The sequence below is a fragment of the Bidens hawaiensis genome, unplaced genomic scaffold (genome assembly GCF_021521415.1).
Source record: "Bidens hawaiensis isolate Kalapana, Puna unplaced genomic scaffold, B.hawaiensis_p1.1 tig00023052_1, whole genome shotgun sequence".
Classification (NCBI taxonomy): Eukaryota; Viridiplantae; Streptophyta; class Magnoliopsida; order Asterales; family Asteraceae; genus Bidens; species Bidens hawaiensis.
The window spans coordinates 144,399-164,735 of NW_027493605.1; the positions used below are offsets into that span (position 1 = coordinate 144,399).

The 20,337-nt window shown below is 40.2% G+C and overlaps 1 protein-coding gene and 1 pseudogene across 1 annotated transcript; one reads left to right on the forward strand and one right to left on the reverse strand.

The window, feature by feature from the left end:
* Positions 1–2,724: 2,724 nt before the first annotated feature.
* On the forward strand, positions 2,725–4,658 carry LOC143566798 (uncharacterized). The gene is made up of 5 exons (XM_077053398.1): positions 2,725–2,768; positions 2,876–3,023; positions 3,106–3,332; positions 3,995–4,252; positions 4,330–4,658. Exons 1-5 carry the CDS (start codon positions 2,727–2,729, stop codon positions 4,633–4,635), a joined length of 981 nt encoding a protein of 326 aa, XP_076909513.1. The 5' UTR covers positions 2,725–2,726; the 3' UTR covers positions 4,636–4,658.
* Positions 4,659–7,854: 3,196 nt separating this feature from the next.
* On the reverse strand, positions 7,855–9,648 carry LOC143566814 (MDIS1-interacting receptor like kinase 2-like; annotated as a pseudogene).
* Between the last annotated feature and the right edge of the window lie 10,689 nt (positions 9,649–20,337).

Here is a 20,337-nt window from a genome sequence, read left to right on the forward strand (position 1 = left end):
TAAGAACAAAACCACTTTCCTCGGAATCTGATGAGAGATCAACCTCACCAATATGAGCTATGCCGTGTCGCGAATCATCGGCTATAAATACCACCTGATTACCCTCGTACTTAACCGGGTTCTTTAACCGCTCCTTTTCACCTGTTAAGTGATTCGAACAACCCGAATCCACAATCCAATCATTTAATAAATTTAAAGAGAGTTTTACCGTAGCCATTAACGCATGAACTTCTTCAATTCCGGCATAATGGGCCTCGACATCCCAAGGCTCTTCAGTTCGATTTTGCGTTGTTGCGGTGTTTCCTTCTTCAGTTGCACTCGCTGTACAATACTTTGCGATGTGTCCTCGCATGCCACAATTATAACACTTAAAAGTTTTAAACGACGGACGTTTACCCTTTTTATTGCGGTTCCTATTCTTTCGATCAATGCTTCCTTCCTGTTGGTTTTGTTCCTCGGGTCTATTTCGATCCCACGGTTTCTTTTTGCTGTAACCATCGTTGGGTTTGAACTTTCCTTTTCCTTTGCCCGCAAACAACGCCTCGTTTTCTTGCTTCGGTACAGCGGAGATCGACACACCGACACACCGGCCATCTGTTTGGCTAAGGATTCCTGTCCGGATAATAACTTTTCAAATTTCGAGAGTGACGGTTGAGTCGGCCAACCTTGAACAGCAGCGACAAACGACTGAAATTCCGTCCTCAACCCGTGAATAATAATCCGTTTCATCATCGCGTCTCCGATCCTTGATTGTTGATCTAAATCGGCAATCTCACGACAAAGCGATTTCACTTTATGGAAGTACTTTGGAATTGTCATATCCTTCTGAGTAACCGAAAGCAACTCGTTTTCAAGAAGTTGTAATCGGGTGTCGTTTTTCTTCGTAAATAGTCGTTCAAGAATATCTCATGCATGCTTCGGTGTTTCGGATTCTTGAAAGTGATCTAACATCTCCTCTTCGACTGTTGTTTTTAACACGAACATCGCTCTCCCGACTTTTACTCGCCACTTCCCGATGGCACCTCCGGTGTCGTTTCTTGGCACCTGCGTTTCGGTTTCGATGGTTACCTCCAAAAGGTCCTGACCTTGGAGGTATGACATAACACATGTCGACCAAACCTGGTAATTAGTTTGATTCAGCCGTTTACTTCCCGCGACAAACGACATGTTGGCCATCTGTTAAGTTTCTTCTCCTTCACTCGTAAGCTTTCAAACTACAGCTAGGATAATCGCCGGTGGCAATCGTCCGTGAGACACGAGTCTTTGCTGGACTTCGATTGATAACCACGATTTCGTGCGAACGAATCGGGTCCGTTAGACACGACTCTTTGCTGACTTAGTTTTTCTTTGACAAACAAAAAGGCTCCAACTTTTTATTAAGAGAAAAAAACGACTAACGAAAAAACTTAATAAACCTATATATGTGAATCAAGGGTTTATATAACACCCTTAATTCGAGTCCTACTCGTATTCAAATACACAATTTGAACCCAACTCAAATAGGTTTTTGGATAAGACTAGCCTAATTAAAATAAGACAAACTTATTAATAATAATAAACGAATTATTATTTAAATCTCCTCCAAGCCACTCAATGAGATTTATCAAACCGCCCTTAAATATCGTCTCGTTTAACAGTACCTTAACAGTATATTTGTACCAATAAAAGAAGCATATATTAGCCGGCATATTGTGAATAAAAGTCACAAATAAAATTAAAGAAAAAGGTTGTTTTTGAACTCTATCGACTTGGTGGCTTTATGGAGGACGACACTTTATTTAAATTGTGGGTGTTACTTTCATGTGTTCTTTTGTGAGTTTGTCCTACTAACTATTAGTCTATTACATCAAAAAAAAAAGAGACATAACATATACCGTCATATAAAAATGGCGTTTTACACAAATTTAAAATATAATTACGCATCACAAAATAAAATAAGGCCGGCATATTAATAAGCAATATAAGGTTATGGTGATGACGATGTGATATAACCTAAAGAAATATATATTTGTAAACTATAGGTATGAGAGCGCCCACAATAAGAGGTTTACAACTCTAATGGTTTAATCAAGAATACAATTTTTTTTTAATTAAAAAACGGCCTTTTAATGGCTAGAAGTTTTTTTTTAAATAACTAAAATCTAGAAATAATAAAGCACATACCTTCATCCATTTATTATTACCATACTATACAATTCTCATTAAAACATCCATTTTCAACATAAAAATGGATGATTACACCACATCTCAATCAATGCCACAATTGTAGAAGTATGTGATCAGATGACAGTTTATGAAGATTTGTAGTTATGAAAAAATGCATGTTTTTGAAAGAATTTATCGAAGCTGATGAGGCAACTCTTGTGAATGCTTGTTGTTGTGGGTGCTCTAAGTTGCATTTAGTTCTCAATGGTTATAAATTCTATTAATTACTGATTATGATATCATATATGCAAAGGATACATGTAGAGAGTAAGTTACTTTATGAAGACTGAAATACCCTTACACACCAGAAAGCTAGTTATTCATTTAACAAAAAGGTACCAAAAATCAGTTTTCTTATAACATAAACTATAATTAATTTATAGGTGACAATGTGACATTGACATTGCAAAATGCCATAAAGATACTCCAAGAATTGAGATCATATAGTCCTAGCTAGCAACACCTATATTTGATCCAGTCATCACCAATTCCCAGCATTCACTAAATTATTCGGATTCACCATGGTTAAAGCAATTAGACTTCATGAACATGGAGCCCCTGAGGTACTGATTCTCTTTTATGTAAATAGTTAATATTCAAGCAATTTCGGCTCCGATTCTTGGCTTATTGCTAGTGTTCGCTTATTAATGTAATTGAGTTAATGGTACAGATGATGAAACTAGATGATGTGGAGTTAGGAGAACCGAAAACCGGAGAAATCAAAATGAAAAACATCGCGATTGGAATAAACTATCTAGACGTTTATATGCGCAAAGGCCTACTTATTGGTTATTCTCCACCATTACCTTACACACCCGGTATATTAGTTTTAATGTTTGATCCAAATCATGATTAATATTAGTTAAAATTTAAGTTAATTAACTTACTATCAAAATGAAGGTATGGAGGCAGCTGGAGTTGTAATAGCAATAGGTCCAGAAGTCACCAGTTGTAAGGTTGGAGATATTGTGGCATATGCCGGTTTCCCGGTGTGCGCATACGCTGAAGAACAGATACTTCCAGCTGAAAGAGTCGTACACGTACCGCCATCTATTGATCCTATCATAGCTGCCGCTGCCATCTTTAAGGGATTAACGGCTCTAGTTTTAGTCCGCCGGTGCTTTAAGGTAATTCAAAATTTCTTTTAATCAATTGTTCCTCAACTTTTTTTAATAAGGAAAATTGGTTTTTATTGGTCTCAACTATTGCCTTTTGGTCATTGCTGGTCCCAACTAACGAATTGGTCACTAATGGTACCAACTTTTAATGTATTTGTTCCTAACGGTCTGCGGCTAATAGAATCCTAACGCCGTTAGTTTCAAGTCGCTGGAAAAACGTTTTTGTCCAGGAAAGTCAATTTTTTTGCCGGAAAACACCACCTAAACACCGCCACCACCACCAATTGACTCACTGCCAACCAATCACCATCGCTTAAGCACCATCAACTGATTCTGACAATGGTACTAGTGTCCCGGCGACCTCAATAATTGAGGTTTTTACTATAAAAATGTTCCTAAAGGTACGATAAAAAGTTAGCATGATGTTTGGGATAAAATTGTTGAGTTTTCGGGAAAAAATGTGTGTTTTCCGGCGAAAATTTTTCCGGCAACCTGAAACTAACGAAATTATATTAGTCACAATCTGTTAGGAACAAATACGTTAAAAGTTGGGACCGTCAGCAGCCAATTCGTTAGTTGGGACCGGCAGTGACCAAAAGACGATAGTCGGGACTAATAAAAACCAATTTTCCTTTTAATAAAATATGTAACTATCATTTTGCTATATCCAGGTTGGACCTGGGCATACAATACTTTACCATGCAGCGGCTGGAGGTGTTGGATCTTTAGCGTGCCAATGGGCGAACGCTCTTGGGGCTACAGTTATTGGGACCGTTTCAACAAAAGAGAAAGCGGTTCAAGCGAAGGAAGACGGATGCCACCATGTCATTATTTACAACGAAGAAAACTTTGTTGATCGCGTTATGGAGATCACATCCGGAAAAGGAGTTGATGTAGCCTATGACTCTATTGGGAAAGCCACATTTGAGGTAACTAAAAGTTGTAACAAAACTTAATCTCATAATTAATTAATTAATTAATTAATTAATCACTTGTGGTTATGAAGGGATCGTTGGCGTGCGTGAAGACGTGTGGATACATGGTTTCATTTGGGATGGCATCTGGAGAACCCGAGCTAACGTATAGGCACCTTACATACAAATCGGTATTTTTCACCATTCCACAGTTTTTGCTTTACACAGAAGCACGCAGCGATCTCCTTGCAGCTTCAGAAGAGGTATTCTCTAATATTGAAAAGGGAGTCTTGCGAGTTCGGGTCAACCAGTACCCTCTGTCGCAAGCAGTCCTAGCCCATTCAGATCTTGAGAGTCGGAAAACAACGGGTTCCATTGTGCTGATACCAAATAAGTAATATATTTTCGACAATGCCTAAGCGATTTTCATAAAAATGTGTGTTATTGTGCAGTTTCGATATACTTTGTTGTTACATGTTTCGTGTTATTTTTCGTCAGGTTTGATGTAAATGAATATAATTGCTTGTTTTTTTTCCTCTTTTTGAGGGAAAGGCTAATTATAGGTATAAAATTGAACTAGATAGGACGGAAACGAATGAGACCAGATACGTTCTAGTAACGTTTATAAAACAAACGAAAATATCTAGTAAAATCCTACTGATCATAGCAGAGTTATTGATTGGTCATGAGCATTTCATTTTTCAGAGGGGATAGACAGGCCGCTACTGAGACACCGACACCAAAAAAACATTAACATTAACAAAAAGTACATTTCTATAAAACTCATATGGAAGAAAGTTTATTATAATATCAAAAATAATCTTCAAACATTACAACCAGGCCTTCATTTATAGGCTATAATGGTAACCGAACGTAAAGTCTAGTGAAAGTAACCGACATATCAACTGATAGTCAGAAATAGAAAACGTAACCGGAATATTTATTTCCACAGAAGAACACAAAATACAAAATAATTGGGCATTAGGTATCATATTAGTACTCAGGGTAACAACACTATAGAACTTGTATTTTATTTTACTCTCCATGTCTGAATTGGCTCGGGCCGCTTGTGACAAAGGGTACTTGTGATTTATACTAACCCGCACGACTCTCTTCTCAATATTAGAGAATAGCTCTTCTGAAGCTGCGAGGAGCTCGTTTGGTTCTTTCATGTAAAGCAATTTTTCCTCTCCAAAGATTCAAGTTGAGATCTTCTTGCCTTTGGCTTTTCACGTCTCAGCTTAGGGGTCGTGAGTTATATCCCTCATCGATGGCCTAGATTGTTGGAATATCTTGGTATTCCTCAAAGTGAAGCTACAATAATGTTCTGTGATAACAAGTCCACAATCAACTTAAGCAAGAATCCCATCATGCATAGCCGGTCTAAACACAATGAACTCAAAACACAATTTTATTCGTGAAATGGTTAATCAGGATCAAGTTAAGTTGGAACACTGTAACACAAATGAACAACTCGCTGATGTGTTGACCAAGGTTGTGACTCGTGAAAAGTTTGTGTATTTTAGGCACTGGCTAGGAGTTGTGGAGCATTGATCAAGGGAAAATATGATCAATGTCTTGTTTATGCACTTGTGCAGCTGGTCTATTCTTGCACGTGAAGTCATTAATTTAAATTATGTTATCGTTAAGTATGTTTTTTAATTTGAATAATAGAGCATGTGTACTAGGTATTATGTCTTTAGCCGTTGTAATCCTCTCTATTTAAGATAGTTGTTTTCTTCTGAATATGTATGCATTCCATATATTCAAAATTAATCAAGAAATCTTTAGCCTATTGTTTCCCTAATCCATATTCATATTATTCAATCTGATACCATCACTCTCATCAAGACAAAACAAATTATCCTAAATTTGATCCATACTCTTACAACAAAATAATCATCATAATGGCTAATGTACCCAGAGAGCACTAATAGAGATGTCGTGATCTCAACGCACTGCCATGGATGATGGTGCCACATCATTTGTGCATCAATGATGGGTTTGTGGTTATCCTCGCAGAAAATTAAAGGGGCATGCTCTGGTAGATTTGATTTGGAAGTCCCCATTTGGAATTAATCTTGACTTATGGTTTTTATTATTTGGTTTAATTAATTAGTAGTATATTAAGTTGTTTTAGTTGGTGGTCATGTTAGGGGAGTTATTGGAGAAGTAGTCCTAGGTTGACCGAGTTAGGTCGGATATGGAGGTTGTGGGTGCATGAGTCTAGAGTGAGTTTTGAATAATTCCTCCACATTTTGTGTTGTAGTTTGTTTACGTTAGGCTAGTAGGCTATATATATAAATAGGCAATAATCGAATAAGAAGGGACCTGGTACCAACATCCCAACTACCTAATATATAACCAAAATATGAAGCTAAGGGCATCCCAGGTACCTAATTAACATGTATTTAATTAAGTCACTTAAATGAGCATGAAACATTGAGTACAATTAAGTAGAGAAAATCCATTGTATACTAAACGAGTTAAGATATAACTAAGTCAGGTTTAAAATAGCATATAGCAGTTTTCAGTGCTGTGATAAATCAAATCATCCACTAAATGTTTAAACTAGAAAGGAGGTTACAAGCTAGCTTACAATAGTTGGAAAAGAAAAAAAAAAGGGATAGCTAGTTTCAAGCTCCAAATGGCTAAAAAGCCACTTCTAATGGCCATACCCGGTACCGGAGACAGTTATTGGACTTCAAATCAAACTGCTTGGGCTGCAACCGTAAGACGGCTTCAAACCTTTTTTTTATCATAGTCTGCAATTTGACGGATAGTTTTTGATGGCAGAGAGGTGGTTCCCTCTTAGGAGGTAGCCACCACACAAGGAATCAGAGAAGCAACCTCTGGACGTTAAATGAATATTATTTGTTTCATTCATGTATATGGCGGCTTAGTTTTCTCAGGTGCTCACAATCAGGACAACAGTTTGATTGTTTTCCGTTTAACTTTGATGCATGTATTTGCATTCAACACTTGAATTTGTATAAATTGTGACCATTGACTATTGTTTGATTATGTTAATTGTTAAACAAACCCTCTTTATAATCTCAAAATCGACATTTGACACTTGGTTTCAACTAGCCAGGTCTTGAATTCTTCTCTACAATCAAGTCTCAATAAGAAAACTGGGCTAAGTACTTTGTTTTTTGTTCATAATATATTTATACTTATTTATGCCCCCCCCCCCCCCTCCCTTTAATAACAAACTAAATACATACATGGTAAAATAATATATTTATACTTGCGAAAAGTTAACGCACAAATTAAATTAACGTGCTAATTACACTATGTTGTAATTACACTACATTATAATTACACTATGTTGTAAATATAATTACACTATCTGATTCTTACAGTTAGCACGCTAACTTAATTTGTATTTGATCCAAACCCTTTATACTTATGGTTGCAGTACCTTAAAATATTGTACTAGTGAAAAGTTCTTGTGACGTAGTTATAGTTAGCAACAACCACTAAATGTACATAAAATAAATTCATACAGTAAATATAAATACATAAAATATAACAAAGAATGCAAGTTTTATATATGAAATGAAAACAAACATATTATGATATTAAAATTTGAAGCAAAGGTTCCTCTCCAAGGTTCAGAGGGACATCGTGTTTCTTCCGGCTGCACACCTCTCATTAGAGAGGTTAAGAGTAATATTCATCATTAACGGCCTAGAGTGAGGGCTCTTATGCACGCATGATAATGCAACTTCGACAAGTAATTTCACTTGCTCAGCAACTGGTTCCACAGGTGGAGAAAGGCGTTTGTCCAAAAATTCAGTATAAGATATGCCTTGTGTGTCTTCTAGCAATGTGAGGAGATCTCCTGGATGCTTACCCATTATAACTTCTAGTGTCACCACCCCGAAGCTATAAACATCACACTTCTCATTCACTTCCATCGTGTATGCAAGCTCTGCGAAACAAAATCTCACGTCAACATCATGTGTACGCTATTAGTAGTTGAAAGGTTGATTTATACCTGGAGAGATGTAACCAAATGTTCCGGCAAAAGAAGTTCAGTTGGATGAGTCAGGCTTCAATAGTCTAGCAGTGCCAATATCAGACACATGAGCAACCCATTCAGAATCAAACAGAACATTGTTGCTTGTTAAGTCCCTGTGGATGATTGGTTGTGAACAATCATGGTGCATATAGGATAAAGCCTTCGCAATACTTTTAATAGCCATCAGCCTTTTTTTCCAATCAAATTCAACTGCTTGTTCCATGTGATTCAGTATGTTTCTTAAGCTCCCTCCTGCCAAGAACTCATACACCAAAAACGAGTGGCTTGAATGTGAACAAAATCCGTAGAGTTTGACGATGTTTTGATGGCGTATCTCTGTCAACGCTCGGATCTCGTTTTCAAAACTCTTGAGATTTTGCACCTCACCATCTTCTGTTGCGTGAATTTTTTTCACCGCAAAAACTTCAGCTGACATTTCCGCTTTTTAAACAGTTTCGTATCCACCAACACCAACAACATACTTCGAGTCGAAGTCCTCCAAGGCCTCAATGATTCTCTCGTATACCATTTTCCTATCATAGCTCCAAATGGTAAAAGGTTTTGCGTGTGTGATCTCCCGTGGCCTAGTAGTTACATTCGGGTCACTTTTACGGAGATAACAGAATATAACGACAATTATAAGAACGAGCAACAAGAATCCCAATATAGGAAGTATGGTTGAAATCACAACTGAAACCTTCTTGTTACCTTTATTCCTTGTTTGGATGGGACAGACTAACCCTGTGTGATTTCCACATAACCTCTTGTTGTGTCCAAGTGCCTCCATTGGTGCATCTTCAAATGCTTTCATCTTTGGAAGTGGGCCCTCTAGTTGATTGAAAGATACATCAACTGTGGTTAAACTTAACATTGCGGTGAAACTTGAAGGAATAGAGCCTGTGAGGTTATTGTGAGAGAGGTTCAACATTTGTACAACGGTCAAACCCCCAAGCGATGGTGGTATCGTCCCAGTCAAATTGTTTTCACTTAGATCAAGGGATTCTAACTTCTCCAACTTGGAAATTTGCACAGGAATAGCTCCCTCAAGTTTATTAGTGCCTAGGTTCAAGATCCTCAACTTTATGCATTCTCCTAAATTTTCATTGATTGGGCCGGTAAGATAATTTTTTGCTAGATTAAGTTCTTCTAAGTTGTACAGATTTCTCAATGTTGAAGGAATTGTACCTGATAGCTTATTGTCCTCCAAGTACAGGTTCACTAGGTGAACTTAATCTTTCAAAGCTCTTTGGGATTGTACCTGATAGCTTATTGTCCTTCAGGTACACCACTAGCCTCTCGTACCCGTGATGACTCGAGTTCTTCCGATTCAAAAAATAGAACACTGAGAACACGTTCCCTTGATTATGTGTACACTCATACACATGTTATCGAGGAAGATGTGTATGGTTCATGTCAACTTTCATTATCGTTGGTTGAACCAGAATTTCATGTGGATGCTGCCAAGTATGATGAATGGAGAAGGGCTATGGAAGAGGAACTCGAGTCATTAAAGAAGCACAGAACCTGGACTCTTACAGACCTTCCTCAAGGAAAGAAAGCAATTGGTCTTAAGTGGGTTTTTAAGGTTAAACCAACCGCAGAAGGAGAGATTCACAGGTATAAAGCACGCCTTGTTGCTAAGGGGTATGCTCAACAATATGGTGTGGATTATGAAGACACATTCTCTCCAGTTGCACGATTTGAAACTATAAGAGTTGTCTTATCTTTGGCAGCTCAAAAGGGATGGGAAGTTCAACAATTTAATGTGAAGTCGGCATTTCTGAATGGGCCACTTCAAGAAGAAGTATTCGTGACTCAGCCACCAGGGTATGAAAAGATAGAAGAAGGGGATAAAGTCTACAGGCTCCATAAAGCATTAGCAGGCTCCGAGGGCCTGGTATGATGGAATTGATAATTATCTGCAACAAAATAAGTACAAGAGAAGCACTAGTGAACCCACGGTGTACATCAAGAAGACAATAACTGGTGAGATTATTATTGTGTGTTTGTATGTGGATGACATTATTTACATGAGCTCATCTGCAGATTTATTGGCTGAGTTTAAAAAGAAGATGGAGAAAGAATTTGAGATGTCTGATCTTGGTTCAATCCATTACTTTCTTGGGTTGGAAGTTAACCAAAAGAGTGATGGAATTTTTCTGTCACAGAAGAAGTATGCTGCAGACTTGCTAAAACGGTTTGGGATGTGGAATTGTACACCTACTTCAATTCCTATGAAAGTAGGTGAAAAACTAAGCATGAATGATGCTGGTCCACAAGTTGATGCACATAAATTTCGAAGTCTAGTAGGCGGATTGATATATCTCACACACACCAGACCTGATCTGGCATTTGCTGTGAGTTTAGTCTCAAGGTTTATGCAAAACCCTTCCTCATTTCACTTTAATGCAGCCAAAAAGATCTTAAGGTATGTAGCAGGTACAATTGGATATGGAATTTGGTATGGCAAGACAAAAGAAGTACAGTTGGAGGGGTATTTTGATAGTGATTGGGCTGGGTCACTTGGTGACCGGAAGAGCATATCAGCAAATGTATTTACAACATGAACAGGAGCAATTGCATGGAGTTCAAAGAAGCAGCAGGTGGTAGCATTGTCCACAACAGAAGCCGAATACATTGTTGTCAATGCTGCTGCCTGCCAGGCGGTGTGGTTAAGGAATCTGTTAAAGGATCTTGGTCAAGAACAAATGGAAGCTACCAAGGTTTACTGTGATAATGTTTCAGCGGTGTTTCTGACAAAGAATTCAGCTCTGCACAGCCGTAGTAAACACATCGACATCCGCTATAACTATATCAAGGATCTGGTTGAAGAAAAACAGGTGGAGATTAAGTCATGTTTCTCAGAAGAACAGGTTGCAGATGTGATTACCAAGGCTTTAGGAGTGGAACAATTTAACAAGCTGAGGGCAAAGTTGGGAGTAACGACGATTTGATTTAAAAAAGGGTATTGGAGTATTTATTCAAATCAGTGCGGGTCATGGGTCAGCTCACTTAAGTTTATGGGTCAGTTTATTTTGTTTTATTATTATCAAAAGAGTCGCTGTCTTCTCCAAGTAATTCAGTTATGCACGTGTGTTTATGTTTTATTAGGTTAAAGGTAGTGGTCCTGTTTTATCTCAATAAATTCATGTAATCATGGTCACGTAGGTTAGTTGTTCAATTTTTTATGGCATATGGGCCTTTCTTTCGGTTGTAATTTGTTGGCTATTTAAAGCCCTTTGATTAATGAAGTGATAACTTGTGACGGCAACAATATTTGTTAATCGATTGCTCTTGATCCAACAACTATTAGTGTCTGCAAGTTGTTTAATTTTAGAAAAATACGCAAACATGCTTCAGTTGTTCTCAAGCTTTCATAAACACTATATGTTCGGTGAAACTTTAGTGAACATCGTTCAGTGAAATACGTTTTTGTGATCGTTTATTTAGTAAAACTTATTAGCACTAATATAATTTTTCACTTAATTTAACGAACAAACATGAACATGTACCTATCTTCCTCATGAATATTCATTTAAATTATTTATTAGTTACTAGTAATACTACTTTAATCATCAGTTACTTAATCTTCGCTTTGTTTACATTCATTTTCTTAAGTTGTATTTGCTTTTATTGTTTACACATGTAATGTACTGTCATCTTCGCGGTTTTTGTTCATTTACATTTCTTTGTGTTCGTTTAAATTTGTTTAGAATATTAATGAAATGAACAAACACAAACGAACGCGAATACATAATACCAGAAAATCCGTATGTTTATATTCCTATACATTTGGTACCACTCTGCATTTAAACTTCGCATTGTTAAAAGCTATATCATTGTATAATTTCAATTAAAGTAGGAACGATGAGCAACAAATTCGTACACTTCTAAACCAACTAAACTATTTGTTCAATCATTCTATTTGGAACTTTTACTGATGTTTGATGCAACATTTGTAACGCTCGGTTTAGATAAAATTTATGTGTTAATGTTGATAAAAGTTTTTGAATTTTATACCATGAAAAGGGTAAAGGGCTACAGTTTTGAACTAGATGACTTGCACGTTTGTGGTTTGAGTTAACTTTACAGTATAGTTTTGAACAAGGGTATAATGGGAAGACAAAGAGATACAAAGATAGTCAGAGAAGCGAAGACTGAGAGATAATGAAGCAATATTCCTTTTGAATATTACTTTTTTAAGTATATCACATAAATAAAGATTTTGAGGTTAAAATACCATTATTTCTTTTAAATATTAATTTTATTAGTATGTTAATATATATATATTTTTTAGGACTAGCTATCCAGCTTACTTTGTAGAGACTTTTGCTTTTTAGTGGGAGGCCATTGGTTCTAATCCAGGCAAGTGATGATGTAAATATAGGAGTATTAGCGGATTTAAACCGTTAAAAAAAACTAAACACCTTATGTATAGTGCACATGATTGAATTTAATAGACAAGTAAATTATGAAATTTGTCACAAAACGTATACATGAAGGATGATTTTTATTATTTCTTGATTTAAGGACGAAACTCAAGATTTCCTTGGCACATACAGGACGTGTAATTTACTCATATTGATTTGATCTATCAAAGTCTTACAAATTGATAGTTTAGCAGGGTGTCAATTGGGATGGATATACATCACTTATTCTTTTATCTTGACTTTGATAGAATCTAACAAATACTTTGAGAAGTTTATCTCTAGGTCTCGTGCAAGCTTGATCACACACCAATTCAGATCATTATATTACCAATAGATGTGGTAATCAAATCAAAATAGAGAATAAAGACAAGGAATAAGTAAAAACCCAATAGATTCAACTAACAAACATAATATGTTAATGATAAAGCCAACGATATGATACAATCGATTTAGTCCCTGCTATTCTATTATAATGATAGCTAATGCAAGCCCTAATAACACAATCATATTCAACGACCAACTAAAATGACCGAAAACAAACACTATTTATAAGCAGGGGAAGTGTCGCGAACAGACAAGCAGCCACACTTCAAAGGGTCACATTTTGTTGCCAGACATCAAAATATCTTCAATAATGTTGAAATGTAGTGCAGCCTAATAAATCCTACATATATCATGTTCTATTTATTATCTTCTCATTGTTTCAGAATGTTCATGGTAAAAATGATTTTCTCGTTGCTTTAGATCATGTGTTGAATCTCTATATCAGTCGTCCAAAGTGATGGGTAATTGTTGTACTCAAAGTTATTGATGGAGGCCCAAGCATTGAAGAACGTGTCATGTTATATTTGGAGGTCCATAATCGTGCTTCCAAAGGAGGCCCACGAAAATGGGCATAACTTGGCCCACGAAGCTCCATTTCAAGCCCATTACCAGTCAAATCGAAGCTCGAGACGAGAAGCACATTGTGGCAAATGCCTACAGCGGTTTGGCCCCTGCCTGAAGCCCAAAAACGCCTCCTAAATAAAGTTATGGACATTTTTATGTATTTTTGTCAGTTTTTTCAATTTTCTTTTTGGGTTTGTGTTTGGCCCATGGCCTTTTTAGGGCCCATTTCGTATTTGAAACTCTATTTATATTATGTTGATGTAATTTGGATGGTCAGACTTGAATTTGAATAATAAAGTTTTTTCTCTTTATTTTCCCTTGACCTTTGGGTGGGATTTGGGAGTTTTGGGAAGTTCTTCACGGGTATTCTTAGAATCAAGGTGAATCGATCTTCGTTATCGTTTCACCGCTGCATCAGTTACATCCTTAATAGAAGCTTTCTATATTATATCTTAGTTTCTATTAATGTCAAGTATTCTGAAATCGGTCAATCGCATATGCAGCTGAAGCAATCTAAAGAAATTTTACCACACATGAGTCACAAAAAGGATAGAAATTTTTCGTAAATCACATTATCAGTCTGAAATTTCAGAGATTTCAAATCTTTGTCAAGTTTACAAGGATCCAAAAAAGATTTATAAAGTTACCTATCAGATTCAGTTCATCACAATTCTCTTCAAGCTTACTTGAAATTCAAGTATAATACGGAGTATAAAATAAATATAAATAAAAAAGGTGTATTGCCTTAGTAGGTGATAGAGACCGATTCGAGATGGTTAATCTTCTAATAAACCCGTAGAGTTGGTTATGCTCCAAGAAAAAAAGAGAAAGATAAACCGAACTTGAGACAATTTTCTAATTAATTTTCTTATTGAAACGATTACAACTTATAGGAAAAGAAAACATATAATAATAATAATAAGGAAACACAGTTAGTGTATAATAAGGAAAGTAAATAATAGATAAACTTAAATTATTATATTAAATTTTAAGTAATATAGTATATCGTATCAATTCATCACCCATTCAAAACGTTGGGAATGTGTTTTCCATGGTGGTTGCCATTGAGTCGAATTGCCGCATGTGCGGTGATCTTAGTTGGTCGCCACAGTAATCGCCAATCGAGTCTATTGGTGGCGTTCGGAGAGGTCTGAATGAAATTCCACGACAGACGCCACTCGCGTCTTAGCACTTCACATGCAAGTGTTGTTTCATTGTGATTCCTACTATAATCCACTAGTATATAAACGTTCTTTCCATCCATCCTTTCTATGTTATGTATTATATGTGAATAGAAAATACCAAAGAAGGTGGCATCATATAATGCCACAAAGTGGGATTTGATGAAAGTGGAGACTTGGGTTGTTTTGATAACATCGGTAGTAGGGGTGTGATGGGAAGGGAGCTACTACATATAGTAGTACATGGAGTAATAGATTTGTAGGTGGGAATTGAAATTGGCACTTTGGAACGGGAACAAAAATCGGGTCATGGTATTAGAGGAGGGGGGGGGGGGGGGGTTGACATGGGTATTGAAGTTGGAGTTGTTGGTGCACGATATGCATATGTTGGTGGTGGCGATGTAGAGATTAGGGGTGGAAGGGCCAGTTTTTGGTCGGTTACCATCGAGGAGGTGCAGAAATTTTGGTGAGAGCGGCGGTAAGGTTAGCAGTAATATGATTCATAGTGGTAATGAGGGAGTCAAAGTTGAACTTGGCTAGGGTGGCTTGTTGGGTAGCGAATGATTCTTGTTGGATCAATAGCGGGTCGATTTTGTCGACCATGGCCATGATCAGGTCTTCACCCGGCGAAAAAGGCATGAGAATGATTGATGAAAGCACCAAATTAATAGAGACCGATTCGATATGATCAATCTCCCAATAGACCCATAGAGTGAGTTAGGCTCCAAGAACAAAAGAGAATAATAGAAACCGAACTTGAGACAATCATCTGATTATTTTTTTTATTGAAACGATTACAATTTATAGGGAAAAAAATTATAAGATAAGAAAATATAATAAGGAAATATAGTTAGAGTATAATAAGAAAAGTAATAATAGATAAATTTAAATTAATATATTAAACTTTAATTAATATAATATATCATATCAGTAGGTTATTGAAGAAACACTAATCGACCCCGGGCAGATTACGGATAATCTGGGGGTTAAATAGATGTTTCCCACGAGGGTTAGTTCCGGCAAAGATGGTTGTTCTTTCGATGACCTGCAAAACAGACACCGTGAGCTCGTCACTGAGAAGGGGGGTACCTCCTTGTGACCACCCTCCGGCGTGAGAATCAGACTAGATTGCTCTTGAATATAAGTGTATATTAAGAGAAATGACTAGAGCAGATATCAGATAATATATGAAGATATAAGATGATGATACCGTTCCAAGGTGTTGGAGTATTTATAGCCGAAGGTAGGTTTCCAAGCAGGTACAGCCGGCTGAATAGTATTCCTGTTCTGCCAACTGTGGGCTACGCACGTGCCATGCTGGTGGTTGGTGGGTAGGCAGCGGCTGATAGTGACCAGGCCGGCTGTGTACTATTCCTGTTCCACCAACTGCAGGCTATGCACGTCCTCCGACAGGTTGGTGAGTAGGCAGCGGCTGATAGTGACATACAGTACAAGAGCGTGCTGCTCGTCATACTGTCGTCAGTGAGCTGTCGTATCTTTGGTCAGATCTTTTGTCCATACCTCGTCAGGTACAGTACAAAAGATCCTCCAGTATCGTACGGACTGGCTCATTTGTGCGGGAGTGTTCCCGGCTTTGTACGGGAGTGTTCCCGGCTTGCTCACTCCTTCAGGTGACATTACTGAATTATTTAAGAGTTAAGTGCCTTGTGTGTGTAGCCTTGTTGCGCGGGTAGCCTTCCCTGATGGCTAGTATCCGTTGCTGCGGGAACAGGCGGAGTACGTCGACCATTGGGAGGCTTTTCTTGCGGGAACAGCTTGCGTACTGCGCGTAAGGACGTCACGTCTCTGAGCATGGTGGGTCCTGCGGATCCAGTTGGTTTCTGCGCAGACGTCTCTTCAAGGTGAGTCTTGCGAGTTTAGCCTTTGCGCAGACGTCCCTGTTGAAGGTGAGTCTTGCGGGTCCAACTGGGCTCTGCTGGGACCTACCTCTTCAAGTCCCCCCAGTCCAATGTTCTTCTCATAAATTGTTGATAAGTGAGGTGAACTTTTGGACTTAAGCAAAGGGTTTTGAAAAGGGTTTAGTTTTAAGGTTTTCCATGGGATTCTTCCCGCGGAAGTCCTAATGTCACGTGCAGAAATTCCCGACTTTTCTGCTTGATCTTTGGGTATGATGCGGGTAGGTCTGTAACCTCCTCGCAAGTCAGGAGCGTTGAGTTCCACTTGCATAGATTCTCCATGAGGTTTTGGTAGTTTTGAACATAGTGATCAATTATGTTAAAACAACCAATTCCATCTTGGAGCTTCAAACAATCTAGTTCTCGACGTTCCCGCTATGCGGGGATGTTATTCCCGTTTCCGCAAGCATGGCCCAGAAGATCCTTCTTGGTTTCAACTCCCTGCGGAGTGCTAGGTATGTGAAGGGTTTCGCCTTGACACTGTACCCGCACTCGTCTTATAGTTACTTTACTTCCAAGGTATTCCTGGCTTCAATTCCCAGCGAGTGCTAAGTATGTGAAGGGTTTTGCCTTGACACTGTACCCGCACCCGTCTTATAGTTACTTGGTCGCCGAGGTATTCTTGGCTTCAATACCCTGCAGGTGCTAAGTATGTGAAGGGTTTTGCCTTAACACTGTACTCGCACCTGTCTTATAGTTACTTGGTTGCCAAGGTAAGGGGTATAGTCCCGCTTACTTTTGAATCTTTTTGAAATTCGAAGAGTTGGTGAAAGGATAAGAACAGTCCAAACTGTTGAAACGTCGTCCGACGGTTTCTTCTGACAGTGTCAGGACGTGCAGGAAGTTATGACGACGTGACAGTATATGGTCATTCCTGACGCTTTTTCAGGCGCGGTGGGCGCGAGTTTTCGGGCGCGTGGCCGCGAAGTTTACGGCACGCGTCCTGTCAACAGCTGTTGTCAGCTTGCTTTTTCCACGTGTCATAGTTTCATTGCACCAGCGTTTTCCTCTCTCCTCCGCATTAAATTCATCGCATTCATTGCGATGAGTATATAAAAGGAGGAGAGGTTGCATCTCAACTCACAGTTTCACCTCTCTTCTTCTTCTAAACGATTTCCAGCGAATACTCTTAACTTTTCTGTCGAGCATTCTCCTGAAATCGTTCTTCTTTACATCCCAAACATGTCTTCTGTTCATGATCTTGAGGCTACCGCCGAGGAGACTGACGTGTATGCCGAGAATCCGTCGTCCACGTCGGACAAGGATGACAAGAGTACTGCTGGCGAGTGCCAGTGTGCTCTTCCGGTCGACCTCTATCAGTACGTCGTCAGGAAGTTCATGCTCGAGCCTTTCGAGCCTGAGTTTCCTGCACCTCATCAGACGGTGTACGATGCCCCCAAGGGCAAGATGGGGGTGTACGCTGCATTCTTCGTCTATGGGAATCTCAGGTTCCCATTGACGAAGTTTGTATACCGTGTTCTGGAGAGACAAGGTGTGCATCTGACTGAGGTACACCCAATGGCGATCGCCAAGATCCGCCATTTCGAGTGGGTGTGTCTCATTCTGGGTGTGGAGCCCCATGTTGACCGCCTGATGACCTTCTATTCCTGGAGGTGCATCCAGGGGTGGTATACCTTGGTCAATCGGATCAAGGGTTTGAAGATCTGCGCTACCGAGCGCAGTCTTCGATCTTGGAAGCGGGAGTTCTTCTATATCTCCGCTCGCGTCGTCCCCATAGCGATGACGTTCAAGAACGGGAGAGCTCTCCCGAACCTTCACGCCTCCAACTACCAGGAGGCGGAATGGTTCTCCAAGGTTTCCCGGATCCAGTCTCCGGTTTACCGCTTTGCGGAGTCCGGGATGGTGATGCTCGGGATGAGCCGGGTGTGGAAGGAGGCGTCACAGATTCCCATCGTCCTCGAATACGGTTTGAACTCTGTCCCTTACGGTATGCTTCATATTATCCGTTAATTTAGGGTTTTTGTTCTAACCATTTTTTCGTTTTGTTTTCAGAGGGAAACGACTTGCAGTCTCTCCTGCAGCCGCGGGAGAGTGATGGTCCTGCTCGGATGGGTACTCGTGCTCTAAATGAGAACGAGTTGCCCATCCTTGAGCAAACGGCGGATCGGTTCGTGGAGGTCTACCCGCCAGGCCACGAGATCCTGAGCGCCAGGCGGCCAGGTAAAGAACTTTTTGACCCTCGCCCTCTCAATGCTCAAACCTCTGCGGGAATTCCTCTAATTTTGTCATCTTCTGATGAGGAATCCGCAGATGGTCCTTTCTTGGTGAGGAAGAAGAAGGCTGCTAGCGTGAAGGGCAAGGCGAAGGTTGCCTCTACTGCCGATCCGGTGAATCGGTCTGACTCAGAGACCGAAAGCGAGGAGGTGGCGGGGAACCCTGGTGGTGGTGAGACAACAGTCTCGGAGGTTGAGACAGCTGCCACTGCCGCGCGACCAAGTTCTACGACGGTGACCGGCGTGAAGAGGCCGGCTCTGTCGGGTTCGTCCCCGCCGGTCAGAACCTTCAAGTTGAAGAGAACTCGTAAGTATAAATTAATCTTACCCGCAATTTCTTTCCGCCATTGTTTTTAATATCTTGTCTTCATGCAGGCGTGGATGCTACCGCATTCCAAGGTGATGCAGGGAGGAGCAGCTCTGGACCCATGACGGTAGGTTTGGTCAACCTACCCGAGGCGATGACCCAGGCTGCTGCGCCTGTTTGCAGCATTGGTTCAGTTGCTCATCCGATTGAGGCAACTGTTCCAATTGTGACGTCTCCGCCGGCTGTCAGTGCCATATTCACTGCGTCCTTCACTGAGCCGGCGGTGAGTTTTTCTGCGGGTTCCTCCGCAGCGGCGGCTACGGTTGTGAGTTCACCTCCAGTGAGTTCACCACCGGTGGTCTCTACCGCGGCGGCTTCAACCGTGCCTCCGGCACCGGCGACTACTTCGGCCCCGGCCGGTTCAGCAGGTATGTTTGCGGTTGGGGCGTCTAGCCAATCTCTGCCTCCTTCCCATCTGCCTGACTTCGGGTGATGGGTTTGGCGGCTACAGGCCTGTCGTCGACCCTACAGGTGCGTAGGGTTATTTTGGCCTGTTATGTTTTTTTTTATCATCTTTTCCTAACTGCTTTTTGTTTTTGCAGTGTCGGATTCGAATGAGGTGTTTGTTCCGCTGTGGAACATCCGCCGGGGAACCACCCTTCGGACGGCTGTGGACTGCGTCGAGTGGGCGCGCCACGCCGCCCCCAGTGGTGCACTGGGAGAAGCTATGTCAAGCTACCAGGAGGGTAGGCTGACAAACGAGCTTCGAATTCTCCTTGCCCGTATGCAGCCGCGCGTCGAGCTGCTTTGTCGTGAAAACGACAAGTTAAAAGCAGCTCGTATCCAAGAAGTAGCTCAGGCGCGGGCTGTCCGGGAGGAGAACAGGAGGCTCTCCGCCGTTGCTGCCGAGAAGGAGAAGGCCTTCAAGGCCCTTGAGGTTGAAGTTCAGGCCCGTCTCGAGGCCCGTTCCAAGGCTGCCCAAGCTGTTAACGAACAGCTTCGGTTGGCTAAGGAAACTGCGCGGAACGCAACCGAGAGGGCCACCAAGGCTGAAGCTGTTGCGGAGCCTCTGCGCGCCGAAAATGAGGAGCTCAAAGCCAAACTAGAGAGGCTCCAG